The following is a 12,285-nucleotide window of genomic DNA, read 5'->3' as shown; positions in this document are numbered from 1 at the left end:
TTTTCCATAACTTGAACGAGGATGTCATCTCTAAATTGTGAAGTTATTCCACGTTATTTTCTCGGCCCTATAATCAAAACAAAGGCGGGTTTTTAACCTTTAGATATAAATAGTCATGTAGTGAAGCTTTGGAAAATATAGTGCGTTGTCGCTTTAAGAGAAGAGTAAATATTGTGTTTGCGTGATTCAAAAGCTTTAGCCCCGCCCACTTTCCAAGGTTGCTTTCGTTTCTTCGATCGCGCCGCGCGCTCTTTACAGCATAAATACAAGTTTAAAGATGGGGGCGACTAATGAGAAACCACAGAAATGTCCATTGTGTCATAAGGACTGTCGGAATCAGGTAACGCTTGACTGCCAGCACAGTTTCTGTCAGGGCTGTATCGGTGAGATTTGGAGCGTGTCTCGTACTGGACCTTATTATTGCCCTGAGTGTAGGTACGAATACGCACAGCTACCCGACTATACGGACGGAGCCTCGACTTCTACAGCAAACCCAAACACAAGTATGTTTCCTGAATAAAATAACATTTCATATATGAGCTAAAACCTTCATGATGTAGTAGGCGTGTTTGACCACACGCGGCGCTGCGCGTGTATGACATCAAAGTACCGCGAGAGTCCCCCACATGAAAAAAAGATTGTAGTATACTTGTTTATTCCCATTTTAATGTATACTACAGTATTCTGTAGTGAAATGATAAAATGTAGTAAATACGACAAATTTAAATATTGAATTATATTACACTATAGTATGTAGGTATTTTACTACAGTTTACTATTTGTAAATACAAAAGTATACTTCGGTATTTTTATTGTTGGCTAATAACGACAGTACATATTTTCTGTAGCCTACTCTTAAAACTACAGTGTGCTGTAGTCTCTGCAGTCTGCACTCTTAAAGCTACAGTGCAGTCCAGTCACAGTGTTTTTTTCTGTATTTTCAGCCCAGGTAAAAATAAAGCACTAATAATATACCTAACTACCAGCAAGTACATTTGCAGTACATTGTTATTTTTGTGCTATATAAAAGTGTAAAAGTTAAACACCATAAATATACTAATTCAAATAGTTCTACTATAGTGTACTTGCTACACCATCGTTTTTCAATATTTTACTATTCTCTTACCTCAACTTAGATGAATTAATACATACCTATCTTTTTTCAATGCATGCACTTTTAATTAGAGCCCGACCGATTTATCGTTTTGCCGATTTTATCGGCCGATATGAGCCTGTCGCAGATATATCTGTATCAGCGTATAAGCCGCAGATATGAAGCCGATATGAACGTTCCTTACAGAAGACATTAAATGCTTTTGAAAGATGTAAGTACTTGTTTGTCCAGCAGAGTGTGCCCTACTGGTTGCTAATGGTGACCCAGGTCACTCACTGTAGTGACACCACCCAACCCCCCTTCACTAGTGATGGGACATCTGAAGCGAGGCTCCGGAGCTTGTGTCGAGCAAAAAGGGGCGTTCTAGATGAAGCCCCGATTCGAGGCTTGTATCGTTTCCGTGAAAATCACGTGACGATGACAAACGAGGCCTCGTTTTCTGTTGAATACGTCATTGCTTCATTCTGAGTTTCGCTTACGGTTCGAAACTCGCGCCTCTTGTGGGTTTTGCAGTACGTTTGCATTGATGTCAAAGTGTTGGTTGTAGCGAGTAGTGGCGAGGTTGTAGTGAGTTTCTAGTATAGTTATCATTATATATCATAGCCTGTATTATATATTATATTACACTTAGTTTATTAGATTATTAGAGTAAATTATACATAGCCTAGTTCAGTAGATCATTAGAGTAAATTAGCATATGTCTAGTTCTAATAATACGTAATTATATTATATAGCCTATATTTATTATTATATATTATTGCTGCTGTTATTATTATTATAAGACTAGACTGTATTAGGGATAACCTAGAAGGACTGAGGATCCATTGGGATATTGGAACAAACAGAAGGTCCAATATCCCAATTTATATAAGCTGGCACTGATCTTCTTATGTTGTCCAGCATCATCAGTGCCCTGTGATAGGGTGTTTTCTAAAAACAGAAACCGCCTCAATCCAAATACTGTTAAAAAACTTTTGTTTCTAAATAAAAACCAGTAAACCCTTTTCCATGTTGCAGTTTGCTGTTCCACACTTCCAGTCCCATAAGCATAGCACTATTGCAGCCCCAGTTCAATAAGCACTGCACTCATGATAATTTGAAGAGTTTCGTTGCAAAACGAGATAACCACCGTTTTTTAATTGTTCAGAAATCTTGTTTTTTGGTTGTGCATTCCAATTAATTTCAATGCAACTGCAGTTGGTTTGTTTTGATTTAAACCTTCATAACTTAAAAAATACAGCTAAGTAGCACCATAAAACAAAATAATAACATGATAACATAATAATAAACATGTTTTGAGAAAAATGTTAAAAAATTGATTTATCTCGTTTTGCAACGAAACTCTTCATTTCTTTATTTTGTGCATTCACTGTTATCACTAACTCAAGAACTACTGTATAGTTGAACACAAAGTTGTGTATGTGTGAGTTGTGTGTACATAGGTTAACACAAGCAGAGTAAAATACTTTAATATACTTTATTCAAAAGCCCACACCATGACAATTTGGTTGCTCAAAATGAATAGATTTGTGTGCGTGTGCGATACATTGCTTTGCACAGCAGGTGTCACTGGAGAGCACAGTGTTTCATGAGGCTTCGGGTAAATGAACCTTTTGGCGAACCAATGGGCTGGAAAGCCTCATTGGTTCAGGAAGCCTCGTTTGGCCATCACTACCCTTCACTTCAGTCAGTCCCTCAGTTCAGGTGGTGGCAGTCACGCGGTTTCTTCACAACATTTTACACTTGGTATTAAGACGCGCTTTGGTCGATTGGATTATAAGTGGACGAGAAAGACACATTCCGGTTTACATTTGGTGTTTTTAATCCGTCTCTTTTGTCCACTTGCGAGTTGTTTAAAACGCAAGCGGAAGAAATGACGCGAGGCGGAGAAAGGACGCGCTTTAAAGGAGCATTTCACCCGTAGAAAGATTACTCTTTATTGAAAGTGTGTCATTTCGAATTTGGTGCCTATTTGACCGAGAAAAGGGGTGTTTGTAGTCTCACCCCCTCAACAAAGATATTGGACTTCCTTCTTTCAATGATGCAAAATGATGATTTTTACATAATTGAAAGAAGGAAGTGCAACACTGAAATCTGCATTTCTCCTGTCTCAGTGGCAACTGAGGAAATGATGCATGATCATTCAAAATCATGACTGGGGTTCTATCTATACAAAGCTTAATGCAAATGGGTGAAGTGTGGGAGTACAGCTGCTTGTGCTGTTACTGAACATGCTCATTTCAAAGCAATTGATTAAATAAGCTCGCGCAACTTTACACCCTCATTAAATTAAAGAGGCGGAGAGAAGACGCTTTAGTTTTATAAAAGTTTAAAGTACCGGCAGAACACTGTGGGTTCGCGTCATAAAAACGTTGTGCAGTACATTAAACATTAGCCTACATCATGTTGTCAGTAAGTCAAGCATTGTCGTCTTAACTGTAAGTTTCTAATTAATTTGTGAAGTACATAACTTACTGTAAAGCAAATAAACAATGACTTTATAAGTGTCCATTTTCAAAATAATCCCAATATAACATTATTCTCGTCAAAACTGACAATCATTTAAGTTATATGTATTTTGTTTTGTTTGTGTTTTAAAGTTATTTATAATTAGTCAAGTTTACTGTTTTGTGCACTTATATCAGAATCATTTTGGATAATAAAGTTTATTGTTAACTTGTAAAACACACCTGCCTATATTACATATCTTTGTCACGTCATTTTAAGTATTTGATCACCACATTTGTGAGTGATCATTGCAAAAAAAGTATTTATATATAGTATATTCTGTTAATGTATATAGTGTATTATATGTACAGTAGCCTGCTGTAGTATAATATACTGTAGTATATGTGTACTGTACTATAATATACACATAAAGAACATCGGCCGATATATCGTTATCGGTGTTTTTTTACTCCCTAATATCTGTATCGGCATCGGTCCCAAAAAATGCATATCGGTCGGGCTCTACTTTTAATCTTTGTACACTTTTAATCTTTGCACTTTCTTGGGTGTGTTAGCATTTAGCCTAGCCCCATTCATTCCTTAGGATCCAAACAAATGTTTTATTTTGTGCCACCATACTTACTCGTGTAACTACTCATGTAACAGTCTTTAAATAGGAAAAACATGAAAGTGTTTGGTGGCTTCTAAATTCATCCCTGTTTGGAGCCATAGGAATGAATGGGGCTAGGCTAAATTCTAACACATTTACGAAGTGCTGAACAAAGATTAAAAGTGCACACATTGAAAAAAGATTCTGTATTAATTAGTCTAAGTTGAGGTAAGAATATAGTAAAATATTGAAAAACTGTGATGTTTTTCTTTAAATTGATTTTTATTGTTCTGAAATAAATGGTGTCTCAAAATAGCACAATAGTTTATCTTTAGAAGTATTATTTGTATATACTTTTGAATATTAAGTACAAAATGAGTGCATGGAAATACTAAGTGTACTTAAAGTGTATATAAGTGCACTATTCTTTCACTTGGAACTTAGTACTTTAAAGTCATACACTGAATGTTCTGTGCAGCGCTGCATGAATCTGAACACAACTACTGTATTATTTATGTAATGCACGTGATTTATAACGTTGATGTTGCATTAATGAAAGCAATGTTGTTATGTAGATTGGAGAATTGGAAGGAACATATCTGCCCGATACTCCCCTAAGACATTGCTTGGGAAGAGGAAATCCAGTTCAGCCTTTCCTGGGAAGTATGATGGAGGATACAGACTGGGTTCAGCACCAGCAAATAACATTAACACTACTGTCTCTGGTGAGGTGATCAATGTCGTGGACTCTGATGATGACACAAGAGCGCCACGTAAAAAAAAGGCCACGGCAGACGAGCGTCCATGTGGAAGCCAGTCTTCAACAGCGGTTCATAGAAAAACCTCTATGAGTGACACATCGACACAGTGCACGCCTCCTGAAACGAATGAGATGGCTCCTTCCATTGTAGAATCATCTCCAGAAAGGAACACTACTTCAGTAAGGCCGGACCAGCCTGTTGTGGCTTCCTGTAATGATGAAAGGACACCCAAGAAGGCCACCACATCTTTACAAGAACCGGCAAGTGTAAGAGACACCCCCACTAAAGTCTCAGCAGAGCAGGCACCGTCTAAAAGTGATGAGAATCCGGCCACCAATGTTTCAGATAGATCAAGAGAAAGAGTCTCCAGGAGCGGCTCTGTGCCCTGTCATTACTGTCCTAGTTCAGATCAGAAGGTGGCAGTAAAGACCTGCCTGGTGTGTGGAGCCTCCATGTGCTCTGAGCATCTGCGCGCGCACTTGGAAAAGCCGGTGTTCCAGAACCACCCGCTCGTGAATGCTGTGGAGGACGTTTCTCTCTGGAGATGCCAAGAACATCAGGAGATGAACCGTATTTACTGTAGATCGTGTAGGGTATGTGTGTGTACTGTGTGTTCACTGGTTGGAGGACACAAGGGCCACGAGTGCATCAGCATCCGAGAGGCAGAGCAAGAGCTCAGGGTAAGTGTGGACGGAGGACAGTGACAGGCATTAAGGCCTAAAGCTCTTGCCAACTTTTCCAGTTTCCGAGATGTTTTAATTGGTGGTTTGTTCTGTTTTGAGTACATTTAGTAAACATTGGACTAGTAGGGAAGTATTTTTACTTATTTGAATTGTGTGCTTTGTTTCCTGTTTTAGGGCTTACTAAATGAAGAAATTAATAAAATACAGGAAACAGAAAAGTCCATTCAGGAAAAAGTCTCTGAGATCAAGGAGAAGAAACACACTGTCCAGGTAACTACAAGAACCTTTTTATTATAATTATTTTTTTTGTAAAAGAATATACCTATAACACTTTACTTGAAGGGGTGTTCATAAGACTGACATGACACGTGTCATGAACATGAAGGAGATTTTATGCACATTTATGACAACTGTCATTAAGTGTCATTTGTTCAATTATGTCATTTTTAATGCAAAGATGACATTGTTTGAAATGTCTTTGTTATGACAATTTGACATAAACCAATACATCATAACTTGTCATAAATCTGTCATAAACATGACATAGCAGAATATTTATCAAACTAAGGAATCTACCTAGTTTTGTAGGTTATCATTACATTAAACTGTCATTTAAATGTCATTAAGTGTTAATTCTCTGTCAAAAAGTTTTATAACAGCATCATAAATATTTTTCTTGACCTTAACTACAGTAAAACAAATTGAACTTGTCATTATGTAAGGGATAATGTAGAGGCAGCCGGTAGTTATCGGGAAATAAGCCCCGACAGTGTGATCAGGACCCGACGCAAAGCGGAGGGTCTTGTATCACACTGAAGGGGCTTATTTCCCGATAACTACCGGCTGCCTCTACATTATCCCGCTTATTACACGGCTACTTGCCTCATAAGAAAAAAAACTGGACATGAATATGAATTTGAAACATTTTATTGGCATATTTGTTTTAAATTAACATTTTTATCCTTCCGCAAAACTTTGCACAGATGCATAAAATGATCGTAATACGTTATTAAGATCCTCTGCTTCATACTTGTCTGTCTCCATTTTTTCTCTTTTAGCCAGTCTTTGAGAAGTTTTAATGCCCATTCTGTATTTTTTTTGTGTTGGCTTCGTAGCTGTCATGCTCTATTTTGTCAAGTTCAGTCTCAGTAAGCTCTCTGTGTCTTGTCGTGGTTGTCCAGTGTTTGTCACAAGATGGCGCCAAGCAGTAATCTTTATTGATCTTTATTGGCGCGGAGCGATTTTACTCGTACAAGTAGTACCGGCTATGCGTTATTACTTTGGAGCGGTTATTATTTGAAAAGAACGAACCTGCAAATGTCTCAACTGACCAATCAGAATCAAGCATTCCAGAGAGCCGTGTAATAAATGTCAATAAGTGTTAATATTATGTTAAATAATTTTAAATACCTTAACAAAATGCAACAGACAAGTCAAAAGATTATATTTAACTTTATATATGTGCACAATACATCAAAACTGACAACTAACAGAACTTGTTCTTCCTCACACAGAGGGTTCTGAAATTTCCTGACATTATAAAAACTAACAAAACATTTCATTCATTTAATGAAATTAACTCTTTTTCCAGTGATCTGGACCCACCGCTGCATAGCTTAATCCATTATTGTACTGTTTTTATTTAATTTTACGTGATTTGGTCTCCAAATGCAATAAAATATAATTGTATAAATTTTAATATATATTATTTTTAAATGATTGATTTTATTTGTTAAACACATGGAGAAAACTAAAAAAACAGAGTATTAACACTTAATGACATTTTCATGACAAATAATATTTGTACCACTGTAGTTGAGGTCAAGAAAAATATTTATGACGGTGTTATAAAACTATATGACAGAGTATTAACACTATTGACATTTTATTGACAAATTCAATTTGTAACACTGGTAAAAAGTGGTCAGTTATATTGTCTTGTTAATGTCAAGCTGTCATGACAAATTATGATGTATTGGTTAATGTCAAGTTGTCATAACAAAGACATCTTAAACTATGTCATCTTTGCATTAAAAATGACATAATTGAACGAATGACATTTAATGACAGTTGTAGTAAACATCCATAAAATCTCCTTCATGTTCATGACACGTGTCATGTCATGATTATGAAGGTGTCATGTCAGTCTTATGAACACCCCTTCAAGTAAAGTGTTACCGAATAGGTATATATTTTACATGCACTGGTGTTACCAAGTTAAGGCATTTTAACTATTTTTCTTCCTTGTTGAGCATCAGATTACAGAAGTAAAATTGGTTTGACAAAATGTCCACACTTACTTGATCTCAGTCTCATGCTTTATAGTTTATATAGATGTTTTGTATCCCTGTTTTTTCCTTTTATTCTTGTAGACGGGTCTTGAGGAAGTACGGGCAGCTGTATTGCAGCAGTATGGGGCAATTCAGGAGGCTCTTAAGCATGAGGAGGAGCAGGCGTTACTCTGTGTGTCCAAAGAGGAGAGCAGAGTTCTGGGGAACATTGAAAGGCAGCTGGACTCTTTGCTGAGCGCCCTGACGTCTAGCCAAAGCATATTAAAAACACTACATGGAATGACTGGTGAACAAGGGATGACACAATACCAAGACCAGGCTTTTATCATGGTAAACAAAGAGCAGAGAAACTAGGAGTATCTAAATGTATAATATGAATTGTCCCATTAATGTTTTCATTTTTCCAGTTTTTCCTGGATTATTATCTACAGTAGTATTATTATCTCAGTTTTATCCCAAATTATAATAGTGTCTCAGTGAGACCTTTGGATCCCATTGTATATTATATAAGATCCAATCACTGATTTCACTTAATTTAAATGTTTCACAATGTTAAACATATCAATGTTATATTGTCACAATGTCCTTAACCTTATGTAGGATGATTTTATGTAGAAAACAGTAAATCACAAAACAGTTATTTAGCTGAGTTTATTTTAGTACCGTTGTATATGTAATGCAACTGTTCTTGTTTATTTTAGGAATACACCAAGATAGCAGGAAAGTAAGTAAAACACTTCAGTTATTTAGTCAATTGGATAATTATGCCGAGTAATTTTATTAATGACTGTAATTCATGTGATTGATTATAATTTGCTTTTCAGACTGAGTGGATTGTCTGACCCCGTGCAGAACCTTGAGCCTCCTCAAGAGGTTAATCAAGATCGACTGGACTGTCTTCAAGACTGGACTGAGCGGAGACTAGATACTGTGCTCATTACAATGCCTCACCGAGACCCTTACAGACTGCAGTGTGAGTTATTTGATGCAGCTTCGTTTGATATTTGACAGATAAACATTACCCTTTATAAAGCGTTCAAATATTTTAAAGATTTATTAGATTGTTGGGACCATGAGAGGATTTTGTCATTTTTATTCTCATTGCTCATTTGTGACCCTGTCTGTGAAAAATCCAAGCTAAAGTCTCATCATCTGAGATAATGGGGGCTCTAAGGGTTGCCAAGTCTGTGGTTTCCCATTGAATTGGGAAACTTTAATATTGTTGCCACAGGCTGTTTTTGATGTGCACGGTTTGAAGCGACCCCAATATGGGATATTTAGCTCTGGTAATGCACATTTTAGCCTATTAGCCCTGGCAAAATTTACTGGCAACCACGGAGTACCCGGGAGGTGTTTGCCAGCTTGTGCCCAGTAGCTGAAACGACAAACCGATTCGAAAAAATGTAATTGTGATTTTAGAGATATCTGTCTTTCACATTCAAGTAGATAGGCTTTTAGCCCGGAGGTGTTGAAAACATGACCGCCTAGTGGCGCGACTTTCCTAAAGGGACTTTGTTTTAGTCTCTGGCATGATCGTAATCAGTCAATATTATAGATATCAAGAATATATTTTTACAGAAAGTTTTCTTATGCAGAAAGATTTGATGAAGAAAACAGTCAATAAAAAAATTATTTTAGCTCGGTTTTCAAAGACAAGGTCACATATGTGCTGCCTAACAAGATAAAAATATCGAATTAAACTTGAAATGGCCAACATAAACTTTATGTAACCCTTAGATCTGTATTTTGTTGTCTGTAGATGGCATAAGCCCAACTCTGGATCCTGACACTGCCCATCCAAAGCTGCTGCTTTCTGATAACAACAGGACGGTGCAGTTTACAGAGACCCAGCAGGACTACACTGAGCTGGAGACTCGCTTCAATATTTTCCCACAGATTTTAACTTCTCATGGTCTAGACGCAGGCTGCTACTACTGGGAGGTGGAGGTCTCTCTGGATGATGGCCGTTGGAAGGTGGGAGTCTGTGATGCACATATAGGCAGAAAGGGCCAAAAAGATGCCTGTCGCATCGGCTTCTACCCCAATTCCTGGTGTTTGATTTATGAGAAGGGGAAAGTAGAAGCCTTGCATGATAAAGTGGCTTTGCCTGTGTGTGCCACTGGTCTCTGGAAGGTAGGCGTGCTGCTGGATTTTAATGAAGGTCGATTGTCTTTTTATAGCGTGGCAGAGGAAGGAACTCTGTCTTTACTGTACAGTTTCGAACATACATTCACTGAGCCGCTCTATCCGGCACTGGCAGTTTCTAAAACGCAGCTTAGCATCTGTGATGTATTTACAAAGCCCACTACAAACTAGAGGATTATTATTAACACAACCTTCTTGTCATTCCAATAATCATGACTGCTGAACTCAGGTGTTACAAGCAAGCAGTTATGTTTTGGCCTGTGTTTCTGAATGATTTGTTTTAAAAAAAAAGTTTTTTCAATTCTATTTTTATTTGTAAGATTAAAGTTGTCAAAACAGCATTTCAAAAATATTTTTAGATAAAACAAAGCAATTTTGTATAGACTCATTTTTAAATTTGCTAAATTATTTTTTGGTATTTTTCTATTGAGTAAATGTATGCAATTGCACAGTTTGCATTTACAATTAAATAAAATCGAGGCAATTATAAATATTATTCATTGGGAATCAACAGACTACACATAAAGCAAAGCAATACTCAGATTTTTAAAGATAATTTTGATTCAATCTTAAACAAGCATTTTTTATGCCAGTCATGTGTTTCATTCTGTCCATTATCCAGCATTCCTTTTGATGTGTTTTTGAAATATTAAATGTTTATTCATTCAATGTAGCTGCTTTAGTTTCTGTGCAAGTTTATATTTCTGTGCACTAAATATTTAATTTCAACCCTAGGTGGCAGTGTTGCTTAATATGAAATAGTCCATTGTTAAATGCTCTTGATGATTTCTTAATTTAAAATAAAAATGATCAAAAAGCCATTTTGATCCATGCAGCATTTGTTATTGTTAATAAATGTAGATGTTTTAGCCTTATATGATTTTTTTTTTATTATTTGGTTTGTTTTCTTTTCTGGTTCAACGATGATGCATAACTGCAATATATTTTTTCATAATATTGTTGTCACAAAGCAAACCATCTAATTCATTTGTCACATTAAAATGTTTTTATGTAAAGTTCCCAGTTTTTTATGTTTTGTAAATAGTAATAAGCCTTTTCATTTTTATTTATTCTATAAGAGACACTAGTGGGAGGATCAGGTGTAAGATAATAATGAGTCATCTTCCAAGAACTGCTTCTGTGCCATCACACACTAAAATACATTTCAGATCTATGCAGATTTACCAGTTTACACAAGAAACCAATGTGAGTAAAGAAAACCTCACAGTTAATTTAGATACTGAAATAATAAAATTTTCAGAGTACTGATATTACTAATATTAGTACATAACTTATAATAAAAACTATACTAACATAAAAATCTCAGGTCACATTTTACCTAATAATCTAAAGCAGCAATTGCATTTTACATTAAGAAATCAAATCTATTTAAGGACCATTAAACTCTTTCTAAAATAATTTTTGTATGAGACATTTACCTGTCAGAAAACAAATTGTCAAAAATTGTCCCAAACTGTCACTGGCCCAGTACCCTTTGAAAAGGTCCAAATATGTTAGGTACAGATATGTAAAAATGCTGGGATATTTTCAACTCAGTGATGGGTCAAACCCAGCCAATAAGATAAATTAGTCCAGATAATGTTATATTGACCCAACAATGGGTTAAAACACCTCAACATTTGTCAAATTACAACTCATTAGGTGGGGTATGTCCATTTTTGGTTGAAAATAACCCTGCTTTAATTAGATTGTATAAATTGGGTGCCAATGTTTACCTTTGAGGTACTAATATGCACTCTTTGGATAAGTACCTCTGAAGTACCAGTTTGAAATGTGTACTTTTTTAAAGGGTACTGCACCAGTAAACGCTAGAGACCATTTTTGACATTTTTTTGACAGTGCATCAATCTCAATAGGGATTCTGAAAATGTACATTTAGGCATTTAGCAGACGCATTTATCCAAAGCGACTTAACAAGATAAGGAAACAATCAAGCAATAAGATGCAAAAAAATCTTAATGCAAACAGATGCAAAAAGTGACCCAGACATGTTCACAGCATATTTTGTGCAATACCCTATTTCACGTTCCACTGAAGTTGCTTTCCATACAACAGATGTCCATGTTCCCCACCTCCACATTTTCGGTAGATCATCTCAGCCAAACCAGCAAACTAGGTGCACTGCCATGGCAACAAACTTAACTCCTGATCCAAGCTCTGTCTTGAGCGGAGCAGACGTTTCATCAGGGGTCACTTTGCTCCCAGCTGCGTG

The 12,285-nt window shown here is 36.4% G+C and overlaps 1 protein-coding gene across 1 annotated transcript; it reads left to right on the top strand.

The window, feature by feature from the left end:
* The first annotated feature begins 208 nt into the window (after positions 1 to 208).
* On the top strand, positions 209 to 10,869 carry LOC135773482 (tripartite motif-containing protein 14). Its single transcript, XM_065283081.1, has 7 exons — positions 209 to 503; positions 4,748 to 5,613; positions 5,791 to 5,886; positions 7,989 to 8,237; positions 8,609 to 8,631; positions 8,732 to 8,880; positions 9,667 to 10,869. The coding sequence occupies exons 1-7, from the start codon at positions 278 to 280 to the stop codon at positions 10,221 to 10,223; spliced, it is 2,166 nt and encodes a 721-aa protein (XP_065139153.1). The 5' UTR covers positions 209 to 277; the 3' UTR covers positions 10,224 to 10,869.
* The last annotated feature ends 1,416 nt before the right edge of the window (positions 10,870 to 12,285 follow it).

The sequence above is a fragment of the Paramisgurnus dabryanus genome, chromosome 9, assembly GCF_030506205.2.
Source record: "Paramisgurnus dabryanus chromosome 9, PD_genome_1.1, whole genome shotgun sequence".
Taxonomy (NCBI): Eukaryota; Metazoa; Chordata; class Actinopteri; order Cypriniformes; family Cobitidae; genus Paramisgurnus; species Paramisgurnus dabryanus.
The sequence above is the reverse complement of the archived record's forward strand: the minus strand, read 5'-3'. Positions and strand labels throughout refer to the sequence as shown.

Excerpts from the sequence above, each read along its gene's own strand:
- LOC135773482 (XM_065283081.1), top strand. The coding sequence starts at position 278 with ATGGGGGCGACTAATGAGAAACCACAGAAATGTCCATTGTGTCATAAG. Across the intron at positions 8,238-8,608 it reads AAGACCAGGCTTTTATCATG|GAATACACCAAGATAGCAGG; the intron begins GTAAACAAAGAG and ends TGTTTATTTTAG. Across the intron at positions 8,632-8,731 it reads TACACCAAGATAGCAGGAAA|ACTGAGTGGATTGTCTGACC; the intron begins GTAAGTAAAACA and ends TTTGCTTTTCAG.